At 35.6% G+C, this 14976-nt stretch overlaps 1 protein-coding gene across 2 annotated transcripts; it reads left to right on the top strand.

Annotated features, from left to right (window-relative positions):
* Window positions 1-510: 510 nt before the first annotated feature.
* Window positions 511-14658, top strand: LOC111435781 (dual specificity protein kinase YAK1 homolog). 2 transcript variants are annotated; one of them, XM_023073326.1, is made up of 17 exons: window positions 511-1323; window positions 4578-4777; window positions 6064-6217; window positions 7307-7416; window positions 7501-7570; window positions 7685-7767; window positions 7874-7952; window positions 8029-8069; window positions 9480-9602; window positions 10965-11112; window positions 11383-11497; window positions 11583-11665; window positions 11779-11853; window positions 12499-12576; window positions 12688-13490; window positions 13858-14007; window positions 14083-14658. In XM_023073326.1, the coding sequence occupies exons 1-17, from the start codon at window positions 1102-1104 to the stop codon at window positions 14471-14473; spliced, it is 2925 nt and encodes a 974-aa protein (XP_022929094.1). In that variant the 5' UTR covers window positions 511-1101; the 3' UTR covers window positions 14474-14658. The 2 variants fall into 2 exon arrangements, with proteins under 2 accessions (XP_022929094.1, XP_022929093.1); XM_023073325.1 differs by having other exon boundaries at window positions 7871-7952.
* Window positions 14659-14976: the final 318 nt, after the last annotated feature.

Genomic DNA, 14976 nt, shown 5'->3' with positions numbered 1-14976 from the left:
TCAAATGGAGCTTCGCATCTTAGACTTCAACTAATTAAAACAATAACTAACAATTATATTAATTAAAATCTAAAACTTTCTCGAATAAATCAATTTAATAAAGTATTAAAATTCTAAGTAAAACTTATATTAAAATAAATACGATCAAAATCATCGTTATACAATTTAGACATACGTATTTTATATGAATACGTTCAAAACTATATTTATATAAATTTAAGCTCGGGAAATAAAGTTGTAGAGAACGAAAGAAATCGAAATTAGTAATTTTTAAAAGTCTTTTTAGTAGTTTTTTAAATCATTAAAGTTATGAATTTGCATAAATAAATAAATAAATAAAAGCAACAAAAGTGTTTACACGTAACGTAAATTCTGTCCTGCATGTTCACAAATATGTGACAAAAATGACAATTTATTTATTTATTTATTTTATAAAAAAATAAAAAAAAATAAAAAAGGGTTTTCCTTACTTTTGCTGAACTTCGCTATTGGATGAACATAAACTCATTATTGTCCCATACACAAAAAATTCATCTCCCCTCTTTCTCTCTCTTCCTCTTAACTTTCTCTCTCCACTTCCCAATTTCCGTATCTTTTCTCTTAATCTCTCTCACTTCCCCTTCGCCATCGATCGGAATTGTGGGATTTTCTTTCTTGGTGGTTTTGTGATTGTGTTTTTATAGTGTGAAGTTATATTATTTGGGTCAATTTTTGTTGCTTCTTGTCTGATCGAAGTTTTGGAGGATTCATTTCAATGTTTAGATAATCGTCAATCTGATACGCCCATGTCAGATTGATCGATTTTTGTGTGCCATGGATTCTTGGGAGGGGTTTGTCGGTTTCTGGAGATTGAATTAGAGACAAAATCAGAATGGGAGTGGATTCAGTTGGCGGATTTCTTCAATTGGGAGTGGCTCTGCTGAAACCATAGATGCAATTGGGGGGATTCAAGAATCGACCCACCCACTACTGAACCCCACCGTCAATTTCTGTTTTTATTGTTTAGTTATTGGTTTTGCTTTTTATGCTTGAGGATTAGCTCCAATGGAGGATTTGGGCGATATCAATTCTTTGGTTGGAGCTTGATTTCCTGCCTTGGTTATGGCTAAGGAAGAAGTTAGCATAAGTGATGAAGCTGACCGTCGGTTACCTGCACACTCCAGCGCCGAATGCGACCCACTGGCTGCTTCGACATCGGCGTCTGTAGGACCGCTGTGGCATCCTAGGCAACTCGGTTTTAGTCCTTATTTGTACCGGGAAGATGCTGCTGCTGCTGCTGCTGCTGCGAAACCCCAAGATTCGCGTTTTGCCGCCAGAATACCCGTAAGTTCTTGTCTTCTCTTTCTTTGTGTTCTTTTCCATTTTGCTTAACTTGTTGGTAAATCATGTAGTTGTTAATAGCTTGATGGACATCGATGTTGCAAATGATTGTTCTTTCAGTCTGCATGTTTGATACCAAACTTTATCGTAGTTTTAGTGTTTTGTTGCTGAATTGAGACTTTTCCCTATGGCGTGGTTCACGGTTGAAGTTCTCAGCTCCAGGAGGTGCATCTTTAAACAAGTTCCTCAATTTTCCACGCATGTCTTACCTACTGTTAGACATATCTATCATTATCTATTCCTGTTGAAATTTTTAGTGCTGGAATACTTGTCCATCTCACTCGGTAAAGAAAGATGCATTCCTTTAGAAACTTATAGAACTACTGGCTGCAGTTGTCGTAGTAGGATGCTTTCTGTAGCCTATTTGATTCACTCGTTTGTAGTTGTAGAAGTATATGTCATTCTAAGAAAATTTGGTCTATATTTGTATTGTGCCTCTTTTGATAATTTTAGAAATACCAAGGGTCTTAGTTGTGATGTTTACCAAATTTACAAGGACAGATATTGTGTAAAAGAAAATCAAGTGTAAAAGGATCAAAGAGTCTTTAAAGATTGATAGATTTGATGAACAAAAAGTCCTTACTTATTTCTTTACTTTCTACTTGGGTTTCTTTGCTTTCTAGTTTGTCTTTTATGTGATAGTGGAGGGCATATGATCGAGTCTAGCAGCTATAGTGCATAAAATAAGTATCTATTAGTTTAGCCCTAAGGTTTGTTGGGGCTTTGAGGCCCAAAGGTAGGAGAAGAGAAAATTTTCATCTTTTTAGATTAGATTGCTTCAAAAGCAGGTGCATTGGATTGGCCATCGGTTCACTTCATTGTCCCTTGAACTCCAAGTCATAAGCTACCTCATGGAGGCCATGCAAGATGTTGTTCGAAAGAAGACGAGCGTACAAGTTGGCTGAAAAAAAACTTGAATTAGCATGTTTGGAGTGTAGATAATATTACATTATTAAAAAATGGAATGAAAAGAAGTATGGAGGTTCTGCTTGGTGTCTACAAGTGAGGATGGTCGTTCTTTTGACAAATGACATGGGACTTTTGAAGGAAATTTATTGATGAAATTTTAAGTTAGTAGGAAAGGAGAAGGGATATTGAGTTTTGTGACTTCTTTAAGAAAGGAGAAGTCGTTTGTTCAACCAGTTAAAAGATCAGAAGAGGGGCATTGTCATGAAAGGATAGACCAAGACGGGATCTTGAATGTCACTGACTCTTTTGAGAAAGGAGGAGAAGTCTTTTGTCCAATCATTTAAAAGATTAAAAGGTCATTTTCAAGAACGAAGAGACCAAGAGTATGAACAAAAAGAAGGATCTTTGGACTAAAACGAGATGGAATTCACTAAAGTTGAATACAAGGTGGAATTAGCTAAAGTAGAGTGAGAGTGATCAATGTAACCTTACAAGACCAATTTTATCACGTAAAGTTTTGTTTTCCTTTTTTTAGGGGAGTTAATTTTGAAAGATAATAAGTTTATAATTAAGCATACCAAAACATATTTATCCCCAGAACAAGGTTACTCCTCAAATCTGATTCTATCCGCTTGCCCATCACAAACTTGTACCATTCATCACTTTCAGCACAATATTTTGAGATAGCAACCCAAGGCCCCCTTGATAATCATTGTTCTCAGAAACAGATTTTTGTTTGTCTTTAAAACTATTATCGATAACAATATTTGGATGGCTTATAAAAACATCTTTGTGCACTTGAACTTACTATTTATAAGTTTAAATTTTTTTGGGAGTTCGGAATCGTTGTTCATGATGATTTTAAATGGATAAACAAGTTTATTAATTCTATAAAATAGAAGATCCCTAGAAATAGACTTGGAAAATTCAAGAGGAACAACTAAAAAGGGTCATTAGAACATTTTCTTTAAAAGAAACGAAACTTTCCATTGATAATGTGGAGAGTTACAAACTTGAAAACATCACTATATCCATTCCTCAACCCTCTCAAGCCTCCCAAAATACATTCACACGGTGCCCAATGAACCCCCTACATGGAACTTTCCCAACTTGAAAAATTACAAGATAGAATTATGATACAGTCATCCAAACATGCATTCACCAAATCTTTATTTTTCAAAAACAGAAAACCACTTTACAAAGCACTCCCAACAGCTCTTTAAGTTTCTTCAATGTGTTTCTTCTGTACTCTTTCGCACTTTTATGAGAGGGCCTCCGATCATAAGACCTTAGAATCAATTTAATTTTTTTGGAATGAAAGTTATCCACCAGTACTTTATGGTCAAACTTTTATGACGCTACGAGATTGAAGAAAAAGTACTATGAGAGTGTCTCTGAACATAAGACCTTAGAATCAGTTTAGTGCCTTTTGGAATCAAAGACATCCACCAATACTCCATGGTCAAACTTTATGATGCTACCAGATTGAAGAAGAAGCACACTTAGATTAAGAGGAATTAATCCTCAGAAGCTACTCATCCTATCATTTTTTTTAAAGAAATATGCTTTTACTGAGATAGATGAAAGGATATACAAGGGCGCGAACACCCCCCATTCCAATTATAGAAAGAGGTTCCAATTCAAAAGAATTAGGCTAAGCTGATAATTAAAAAAAAAAACGTATTAAAAAATGACCACAAAGAGGAACTAAACCTAGTTTTATCCAGAAGTTTCTCCTCAGATCGCTCCACCCCACGAAAATTTTTACTTTTGCTCTCGTGCTAGATGCCCTAGAACATAGCAAAAAAGCAAAACTGCCATAAAACCTTTCCTATTAGGGGTCAAGAGAGTTCTTTTAGTGATACATGGTCCATTTGATTCTATGTTTCTCTATGGGTTCCGGTTACGAGCCCTTTTTGTAATTAACCTCCAGATCTTTGTTATTGGATTGGAGTGGAGTGGCTTTTGTAATTTGACTCCTTTTTGTGTGTTGTTATTCTTATTCTTCTTCTTATTATTAATATGTCCTTACATTCTTCATTTTTCCTGAAAATCTGGTTAATCATATGAAAAAAACAGCCTCTTGGATCTTTTGGAAAACAACTTTCTTCATAAAATTTCTAGCAAACTTGAACTACATCAATATTGGACCTTGATTTGATATGGGTTATGTTACTACGACATCCATCCTAGGACTACATAATTTATATTTTGTCATTTTAAGATTGATACTGATTCAATGAGAAATAGCAATCTGTTCTTCTGACGTAAAACTTTTGATTGTTCAGCTGGTTGCTAGATTAACCAAGGACATCGTTGAAACCTACAGAAAATGCAATCCAGAGTTTAAATATTCAGAAGAGTTAAACCTGAAGAGATTTTTGACGAGTCCATCAACTGGAGTCCTCAATGATGGCTATGATAATGTGAACTCAGATCTTATTTTGACGGTGAACTCCGTTTTACTCAATTCTGATACACAACGGAGGTCTGTGTGTTTTCTGAATGAAAGTTTCAATCCTTATTTTGCACTCATTCTTTGAACCAGTACACCATTTCTACTATGCATCTGCAGGAATGTGTTGATCATTCTTTAGTTGAAATCAGCATTTGATATCTTTATTGTCCTCTTAGTTGCACATATCTGATCATGAATTTTTGGGGTTTTCAATTCATGACATCAACATGCATATTGACTAGAACTTTAGAACTTTAGAACGTATATTAAATCTAAATCGACTTCAAAGACACTGTGGTCATCAAGAAGTTATATTTTGTTTCTTCTTCCCGAGTTAAGTTACCTAAAAAAGGTATATAAACAACAAATAAAAGTTATACCAACAATGACAAATATTGGAAGAAAAGAAGTCCCTTATTGTTTTGTTTCTTCTTTCAGCTCTCTTTTCCACCTTTTGTGTGCTCCTTCGTCCTCTCCTATCCCCCCTTTTTCCTAGCTCTAGAAGATTATTATTCCAAAGAAGATGTTCTTTTCCGAGTAGGTTTTACATGGAAAAGTTAACCAGATTTGAGACCCTGGTGGTGTTCCCTTTGGAGGGGCTATGATGGAGAAGATTTTGCTGTTTCCTTCTTTTAGGGAGAAGGGAAAATTTCTTTGGCAAACTTGCTTTTATGCCGTGGTTTGGGGGATTTGGTTAGAAAGGAATCATAGAATCTTTAGAGAGGAGAGATTTGTGAGGGAGTCGTGAAGTAACAGGTTTAATGCCTCTGTTTGGGCTTTGGTGTTGGATCTTTTTAAAAATAATTATCAGTTAGGCCTTATTTTTTTGAATTGGAGTCCATTTTTATTGAGTGATGGGCTATTTTTGTTTTTACACATGCTTTTGTATATTCTTTGATATTTTTCAATGAAAGCTTGATTTCTTATAAAAAAAGTGTGGTATGAAATCTTGGAAACTAGAAATACCATAGAACTTAGACCAGACTTTTCATGAAATTGTCATTTTCGAAAAGTGTCGTTTCAGCTTGTTTTTTGCTTTTTTGCATAAGACACAGAAAGCTAAAATTTCTATTTCCATTTCATTTTCTTTTATTGAAAATTTTACTATAGATATTATATTTTTGCAGCATTTAGATGCTTGAAAGTGTAACTTTTGTCTTTCCCGTGCTTGCATTTTACCCCTGTGACTAGGGTCCAAAACTCAAGTTTCCTTAGGCATATGCCCTTTACTTTTTTAGATATACACCGTTTTTCATTCATATACTATATACAATTCAATAGGTCATGCTTTTGATTAGGCTAATGGGTTATTTCAGATATGTTGTCAAAGATCTACTTGGTCATGGGACCTTTGGGCAGGTTGCTAAATGCTGGGTTGCAGAAACTAACAGCTTCGTAGCTTTGAAGATCATAAAAAACCAACCTGCATATTATCAGCAAGCACTGGTTGAAGTATCTATTTTGACATTGGTAACTTTGTTTCCATTCATATCTATTTGGATAATGGTTATTTCCGTTTCTTGTTGTTGCCATTAGAGGATTTAGTGAACCAACGAGGCTATTTTCTTTTGTGAGCTAAAAGCTCAATTTTGGAAGAAATATATTTCTTGAAGTTTTATATTTGAAAGTCCAATAAGTTACTACTAGAATCCTCCAGAAAAATGTTCCTATAATATTAGTCTGTTGATGACAGATTGATATTACTTTTGAAGAGGCATAAATGGAAACTCTATAGAGAGAGGGACATAAACGGAACAATACATTGTAAATCCTCAGCAGAAGAAAAGAAAAGCAATATGAAAATTGAAACAAAATCATGACTTGGTCAGTAGACTAGACTATGGGGTTCTGGAATGCTGTAGGTATGACGCTTTACCTTATTTTCTTTAAATGGCTTCGTCTAGATTCTTCTGTTTCTAGACAAGACAGAGGATGCTTAACAGAGCTATCTGATGGGGTAGATAGAAGATCCTTGTGGTTTGCATTTATGGACACTGAGTGGGAATATCTACCTTTGGAGATCATAACCTTGTATTTTCCAAATTTTTAATTCATGTTTTGAAACAAAAATGGTTTATTATTTATTCTTATTTATTTGAAATGATGGAAAGTATATAGACAAAAACAAGGTAAAAATGGCTTAGAGGCCGGGGATGAGAAAGCCCCCTCTCAGATAACTAATGAAGCAAAACCTTCCGATCTTGAAGCACGGACATAAATCGTAGTTACAAGAGAATTTCTTGTAACTAAGAGGTCACGACGAGGATGTTAGCCATACACAATTACAAAAGAAGGTAGAAGCGGTAGATTTGCCATCCAAATTTTTTTATTCCTTTCTTCTAAATACCCACCCCATAAAAGGCCTCTAGAAGCACATAACCTACAAATGTTTTTTAGTAACTTGCTAAACTGATTTCTTCTTCCCATCCAAATTTGTCTTCAATTCTGAGTCGGTTGCTGATTCTTTGTTTTTTTTTTGGTATTGCATGTTTTTTGAAAGTATAGGAAAAATATAGTATGAGACCTAATATCTTTTTGCTATGTTGAGTTTTCTTGCAGTTAAATAAGAAGTATGATCCTGAGGACAAGCATCATATTGTCCGTATTTATGATTACTTTGTATATCAACGTCATCTGTGCATTTGCTTCGAGCTGCTTGATACAAATTTGTAAGTCCTTACCTATTGTCCTTTTTATCTAGAAATTGTGATTTGAAATATATACTTGGATTACAAATTCTGCCCATACTCTAGGTATGAGCTTATCAAGATCAATCATTTTAGGGGGTTGTCATTGAGCATTGTTCAAATGTTATCCAAACAGGTATAACAATTTGTTTACGGTTTGAATTTTCAAATGAACCATCATTTGTGTTCCATTGTCATTTGTGTTCCATTGATGACCATCTTACCTTTTGTCTGGTTTATATTGGAGAAGATCTTATGCGGGCTTGCACTATTGAAAGATGCTGGCATTATTCATTGTGATTTAAAGCCAGAAAATATTCTTTTATGCACGAGGTAAGTTGTGGAGATAAAGATTTGTTCTTCCCTTAATTTGTTTTTTCTTTGACTGTTTACACAAGGCTGCGGGTGTTTGTTTATTTTTCACCATTGGAAACAGCAGTGCCAAGCCGGCAGAAATTAAAATAATTGACTTCGGATCAGCTTGCATGGAAGCCCGCACTGTTTATTCTTACATCCAGGTAATTCCAGATCTCCATTTCATCCTCAGCATTCTAAAGATGATCTCTGTTTCTTATTCTTCTTCCTCTTGCGCAGAGCCGCTACTATAGGTCTCCAGAAGTCCTGCTCGGATATCAGTATCCTTTTGAAGGGAGTTATTGTGTCATATACAATTTTCGAAGTGTCCAAACTAAAAAATTGAAAACATTTAATGTATGTAATTATATCTTATCGACAACCTTTTTAAAATCTAGTAACTTATTTGGTTTAGTATCCTTGAATGAGGAACACGATGTGTACCTATTCTGAGTGTCCAGATCTGGTTGAAAAACTAATAAGAGGTTGAGAAAACATTGCAATGGCGAAAATTAAATTTTGTTTGTAAACTTTTTAAAACCTAGAAAGTATTTGGTGTAGGTTGTAAAGTAGTTTCCAAATAATAGTACTTTATGAGTTGACCCAATTGTCAATAAGAGCCAGTATATATTTCTCCCGATATCTAACAAAAAAAAAAAAAAAAAAAAAAAGAGAATGTAAATAAGTAACGAGTTATAGAGAGAATGAGTTTAAGTCATGGTTGCAACTTGTGTTAATAACCTATGAGTTCTCCAGTTGTCTAATGAAAATAGTTGAGGTGCGCGCAAGTTGGCCCCAAACATTCACACACAATATTTTATATTTTAAATTAAAATTTTTTGTTCATCATCATCATTGTTATGATTTTTATTTGAATGATTTATGAACTCCACAGCCGCGAGTAACTTTATGTAGTATCTTCTTGATGTTTGATATTTATAGTGGTTGGATAGGATGGCCTCTTCATTTGACAATAATAAATCAACTCCTACTTTGATTATTGAGGATGAATCGAAGCTATGGGACCAAACACAAACTTTTAATAAAGCCTTTAGTATATTTTGGTTTTTTATGCACAAGCTACATGTCTTATCCATCTTGAAGTCTTGAAGTATTAAATTTATCTGTCCTCGCTTAAATTAGGTGTCCCTAATGTCCATGTCTCCTACTTAATGTGTAGTCGTATCTGTGTCATGTTGTTTCCTTTCCCGTGTCCATCTCTTTGCTTCTCATCATGGAGCAATGTTATGTAGGCGCTTTATTGGGTTTGTGGGTTTCTTAACCCGTCAAATAATTCTAACGCTCCCCGAGTGTTGATGATGGATGCTTTTAAATTAGGTTGAATTACAAGTTTGTTCTTTTGTTCTTGAACTTTGAGGTTTGAGGTTTGTGTCAGTTTGGTCCTTTGAAAGTTCAACTTTCAAAGGTGTCTAATAGGTCTGTGTTTAATAGGTCCATGACAAATTCAAAATTTTTAGAATTTAATTGATCTATTAGATATAAACTTAAATGATATCGGATGGAAGTCTAACTTTCAATTTTATGTTTCATACATTCGTAAATTTTAAAAATATCAAAGTTTAGAGATTAAATTTGTTATTTAATCTTTAAAGTACATATAATATAATGTGTATATATATTTCCTCCTAGTTTTTTACGATTTCAAGCATTACCCTTAACCATTTTTTCAGATACACTACAGCTATAGATATGTGGTCCTTTGGATGCATAGTTGCTGAGTTGTTTCTTGGACTGCCATTATTTCCAGGAGCTTCTGAGTTCGATTTATTGAGGCGGATGATCGACATTCTTGGGTAAGTGTTTTTTCTCTTATTTTTTATTATAAAATAATCATGTTGTAAAAGAAAAAAATTCATCCAAAGAATGAATGTACAAAAGCTGAAAGGGCTTGCAAAAATCCATATTAATCTGGGAGAAATATATACAGAAAAATGATACCAATGCCTCCCAAAACCAGCGACCATGGAAAAACCTCGTTTTTTCCATGTATTTGCATTTACAAAACTTCATCTAAATGACTGCTTTCTGTCGGGGAAATGGTTTGAAAATTGAAATATAGACTTGCGAGGAAAAAAAAATATGTTTCTCATTCAGAAGCCAAAGCTTTATATCCTTGTCAGGAGAGGCAGTCTATCAACCACCAAAATCATGAGCAGTGACTGCTCCTGCAACTCTTCTTTAAATTTGCACTACCTTCCCTCCACCCAGATTTACAGACCAACGCTTCCATCAAGGTCATGTACTAGTTAAGAAAATATTAGGAGCATTGTCAACCCACTTGTCATTCTAGAACTTCTTCACCTTCACACCATTGCCTGAGGAAGGAAAGATGTTAATTATGGTCTTTCATATAGAAATTCCCTTGTTTCTAAACTTTTGAAAAATTATCATTTTTTACCCCTAAACTTTCCAGTTGATCAATTAAATCCTACGCTAATAATTTGTATCCATTGAAACCTTACACCTTTATTAGGGAATCATTTTAGACCATTTGTTGGTGATTCATAACTACTTTCACCTAATTTCATTTTATATCAACTCAAGATTACCTAAATAACGTTATTCTTTTCCTAAAATCCTATCCCACATTTTTTCCAAATAATTTGAGAACAATAGAGGAAGAAGGGAGATGGAACTCTATATTGATGAAGTTGCTACCACTCCTTTGGTTCCAACACTTCCTCTAATATTTTGTTAATCTTGCACTTAAGTCTACACACATATGAAAATGATGTATCAACAACAGCGGAAACAAAGTCTAAATTGATGCACTTATGAAAGTTTAGTGGTATAAATTGGGAGTTCCCCAAAATTTTGTTTTCAAATCTTCATACAACTAGAAGTTCATATGTTTCAAGAAAAGTATTGACTTACTGCAGTACTGATGTGTTGCAGTGGAATCTGAGGTTCAATTTTTTTTGTTCTTCTACTATTCTTTTTGACCCTCAAATTACAGGAAAAGATCACATTATTTGATCTGAATTTTTTTGAACTAATTTATTCTATCTTTTTTTTTTCCACCTTGGGTGGTTTTTTTTATTTGATTTAACTGTAAACTAGTTTTATATCTATTTATAAGAAAAATTGTTTATATATATATATATATATTTTTTTTTCTCTGTCTTTTCATGTCATGCATACTTTATATTCAACAGGGGACAGCCTCCGGATTATGTTCTGAAGGAGGCAAAACATACTAGCAAATTCTTTAAATTTATTGGAGGTTTCCATAATGAAATTGGTGATATTTATGGAAGTGGTCGAAGCAGTTTTCAAGCATTAAAAGCAGATGAATATGAAGCTGTAAGTATACTTTTATTAGTTCCTCTGTTCCAATAAAATCAACTATTGGCAAGAAAATATATTGAGTACCAGAGATGCTTTTGCTAGACATTTTTCTGTCTAACCAATCTTTTCTCGATGATGCCTAGTAATTTAGATGCTCTGATTCCTATTCTAAATTTGTTCATTGTTTGTGTATACTGAGTCCCTACTTACTTGTTTACAAGTACACAGCTTTCAACCCCAACACTTGTGTCCATTTGTGCAATTGACTTGCTTTTTTATGTTCAGAGAGAGATGAAAAAGCCTTCAATTGGAAAAGAGTATTTCAATCGAATGAACCTCGAGGCAATTGTGACTAACTACCCTTACAGAAAGAACTTAGCTGAGGAAGATATTAGGAAAGGTAAGCCTTTCTGTGTCCTTAGCTCCAAACGTCTGTTTCTTAGCAACTTCTAACTGGGGTTAGTTACAATGTAATTTATTAACAGAGAGTCGAGTACGATTGGCCTTAATTGATTTCCTAAAGGGCCTTGTAGAGTTCGATCCTGCAAAAAGGTGGTCGCCTTTCCAGGTATTGACTTTTCCCCCGTGTAGAGTTTACCCAGTATTCAATTTACCCGAATAGTACATTTTATAACTAAAATGCAATAGACACTTGGATATTGAATCCATATGTGCATGCAGGCCTCCAAACACCCTTTTGTGACAGGAGAGCCTTTCACATGCCCATACACGCCTCCACCGGAGACCCCACGTTTGGTAAGTTGATTTGTTAAACATTAATATGATTATGAAACTTCTAGGTTCATTTTTAAACTGCAAAATCTCAAACCATTTTCCTGTTATTGACTGTTATTGACCTGTTAATATTTTATCGTAATAAATGTTGATCCCATTGGAAGATTTGGAGGATTATTAGTTTTGTGGGACGATAGCAAGCTTAAAGTCCTGGAATATCTCAAAGGACACACTTTAGCCATAAAAGTTTCTTTTTAGAGCAAGACAATGGATGTAGGGAAATTCTTCTCTCCGAACCACGTAAATCTTTGTGTCTCTTTGTTTAATTTTAGTTTGTGGGTGTGTGAGTGCGATCGATTTTGCTTCCGCTTCCGCTACAACAATTGGGTATCGTAGCATTTTTGGTTGTGGCATTCTGCTACAACAATTGGGTATCATAGCATTTTTAGTTGTGACATTCCACTATAACAATTGATATTGTAACATTTTGGTTGTGGCATTTGGGTACAACAAGTGTATCAGAGCATTGAAGGTTGTAGTATTACGTACAACAGACAATTTCATATAACCCGGTGTATTCATGAGTGATCTCCAATAGGAAGGGTTTCATACAGTTTTTTTAAACTCTTTAATTTTATTTATTTCTTTTCTCTCTCTCTTTCACAGCTTGTTTCACAAAGCATAAAGGTGGACAACCATCATCCAGGTGGAGGGCATTGGTTTGCAGCTGGTCTCTCTCCCAATGTGAGACTGCTGTCCCTTTACTACCGTGGTGGTCTTTCAAATTGTTTGTTGTCATTTTTGCCAGATTTACCAAGTTTTTCTGATCTGAAGTACATATCTACTTCTATTCAGATTGCAGGTAGGAGCAGAGTTCTGCAGAGCAGCCCACATTTTCAAATGGTACCATATGTCCATGCCAACAGTTATGGCAGCGTTGGAAGTCATGGTAGCTACAACGAAACTATTGGGTTCGGAAACAGCTACGGAAGTTACGGAGACAATGGTATGCTTGCCTATTATTCACCTGTTGGTCCATCTGGAATGAATATGCATCCTCAGGGAAGGATATCAATGCGTGCAAGCAGCCCAGATACTCGGCAGAGGGTTTTCCAATTATCACATGGCAATGGGATTGGTGTGAGCCCATCAACCGGGAACTTTGCGCCACTGCCCCTAGGCACGAGTCCATCGCAGTTTACTCCACCGAGCAGCTATGGTCAAGTTTCAGTGGGCTCTCCTGGACACTTTGGGCCAACTTCTCCTGCAAGGGGTAGTTGTCAGGGATCGCCTTTGGGGAAAATGGCTACAGTCGGTCAATTTAATAGAAGGAAATTTTGGGATTACTCTGGTAGTCATGATGGTTCTTCATCTTCGCACTGGCAAGGTCAATCTACTGAAGGCACGAGTTACGGTCTACAAGCTGATGGGAACTCTTTACATGGTTGCTCCCCATCTCATCTACCACCAAGTAGCAATGCCAGCAGCTGGAAGCAGCAGCATCAAGTAGGTAGTGGAAGCTCTGCTGGTTACCCTACCATTCAGAGTATGCCAGGAGCTCATTTGCCTGGTTCCAATATGCAATTTTCGCAACCATCGGACGTGGCTCGTAACAAGTCTGAATTGCCTGATCCTGGAGATTGGGATCCCAATTATAGGTTAGTAAACTTTCACATATGCATTGGTAATTATCTGTGCGTTCTTATCTGCATGGCAATTAGTTTATGCTTTTGATTTTAAATCCTATATAGTCCAGTAGAAGGTACAAAATCTGGTTGGTTCTGGAGAGTAGTTTTAAAAATCCACTGTTACCACCTAACCATAACACTTGGTTCTTGTTTTTGTTATAGATTTTTATTTCCCATTTTATTATTATTTCATGTATATTGGTGTCGGACACATGCCAAATATGTCTTAGCTTAGATAACTCATGAAGCTTTCTTTTGTTTGCACATCTGTCTGTTGAAACCGTGAGAGCACATAATTCATGCATACTTTAACGTGGTACAATTTTTGTCGGTTCAGTGATGAACTACTCCTCCAAGATGATGGGGATTCAGATGTCAGCAGCATTGCGAGTGAGTTGAGCAACATGCATGTGGGTTCATCTAATCCATCGATTGGGATTGGAAGATTTCGTATTCCAAGCGCTAATTTGAATGTAACCTCACAAAGGTAGATATCATGTGCTTGTTCACTTGTTGCTGGGACATTCATAAGTTGTTACTTGACCATGCGTTACAATTTCAGAAAAAGTGGACATGTCCAAGATATGGGAAGCCCGCCCTCAGGTCAAGATTTGTACACCGGATATGGTCGTCCCTCATCGAAGCATTCCCATTTCATGGCTCATAGTTCACACAATTCCCCGAGCCGTTTGGGGCAGCAACCTGTTGAGCGATGGAAGGAAGGGAGAAGCAGGAAGGTCGGAGGAGGTTACGAGTGGAACCAGGTGAAGATCCAACCGCCTCTTGCGAGCTATAATTCTGGAGGCCCTGGTTCTCCCGGAGGAGGAGGAAGTGGTGGTGGTGGTGGTGGTGGTGGGTCCTTGAGGAGTAGGAGTGGTGGGATGTCATGGGGTAAATATGATGGTGATGATGCTTTGAAAACCACAGTATATGGTGTGAATGTGAATGAATGAATGAATGAATGAATGATTTTAATTTTAATTTTGAAAATGGTTATTAAGAAGATGTGTATGTGTGGTTCCTCCACCATCCTGCGTAACAAAACACTATGGGAGGATCATACTATACTATACTATTTCCCACCACAATTGTATTGCTATTTCAATAAATTTTCAACCTTAATTCTTTCTTTGCTTCATACTATCATTTCTTTCTCGCCCTATGCTTTCTATTTTTTCCTCTTCATTCCAGCTCCAAACAATTTCGGATTCCATTGATTTTATTGCTTCGATGTGAGGTCAGAACTTAATTTTCGAGAGAGTCGTGAGACAACTTATCTATGTATCATGAACCAATCTTTACTCTCTATCCATCAAAAAGTGACTTTGGAAAAATATTTGCAATATTATTCTTTTACGCTTTACAAACATTTTAGAATTTGTCCACAAAATAGAAATTTGTTAGAAAGTTAGACCAAAATTCTTTTGGTGGTAATAATTTCGATTAAAAATTAAAA

This window comes from Cucurbita moschata, unplaced genomic scaffold (genome assembly GCF_002738365.1).
Source record: "Cucurbita moschata cultivar Rifu unplaced genomic scaffold, Cmos_1.0 Cmo_Scf00050, whole genome shotgun sequence".
Classification (NCBI taxonomy): Eukaryota; Viridiplantae; Streptophyta; class Magnoliopsida; order Cucurbitales; family Cucurbitaceae; genus Cucurbita; species Cucurbita moschata.
Note: the sequence above shows the minus strand (reverse complement) of the source record. Positions and strands in the feature narration are given on the sequence as shown.

What these genes read in the sequence shown, in the direction of transcription:
- LOC111435781 (XM_023073325.1), top strand. Translation starts at nt 1,102, where the DNA reads ATGGCTAAGGAAGAAGTTAGCATAAGTGATGAAGCTGACCGTCGGTTA. An exon ending in CGGATGATCGACATTCTTGG is followed by an intron (nt 9,603 to 10,964) that starts GTAAGTGTTTTT and finishes TATATTCAACAG; the next exon opens with GGGACAGCCTCCGGATTATG. An exon ending in AAGCAGATGAATATGAAGCT is followed by an intron (nt 11,113 to 11,382) that starts GTAAGTATACTT and finishes TTTTATGTTCAG; the next exon opens with AGAGAGATGAAAAAGCCTTC.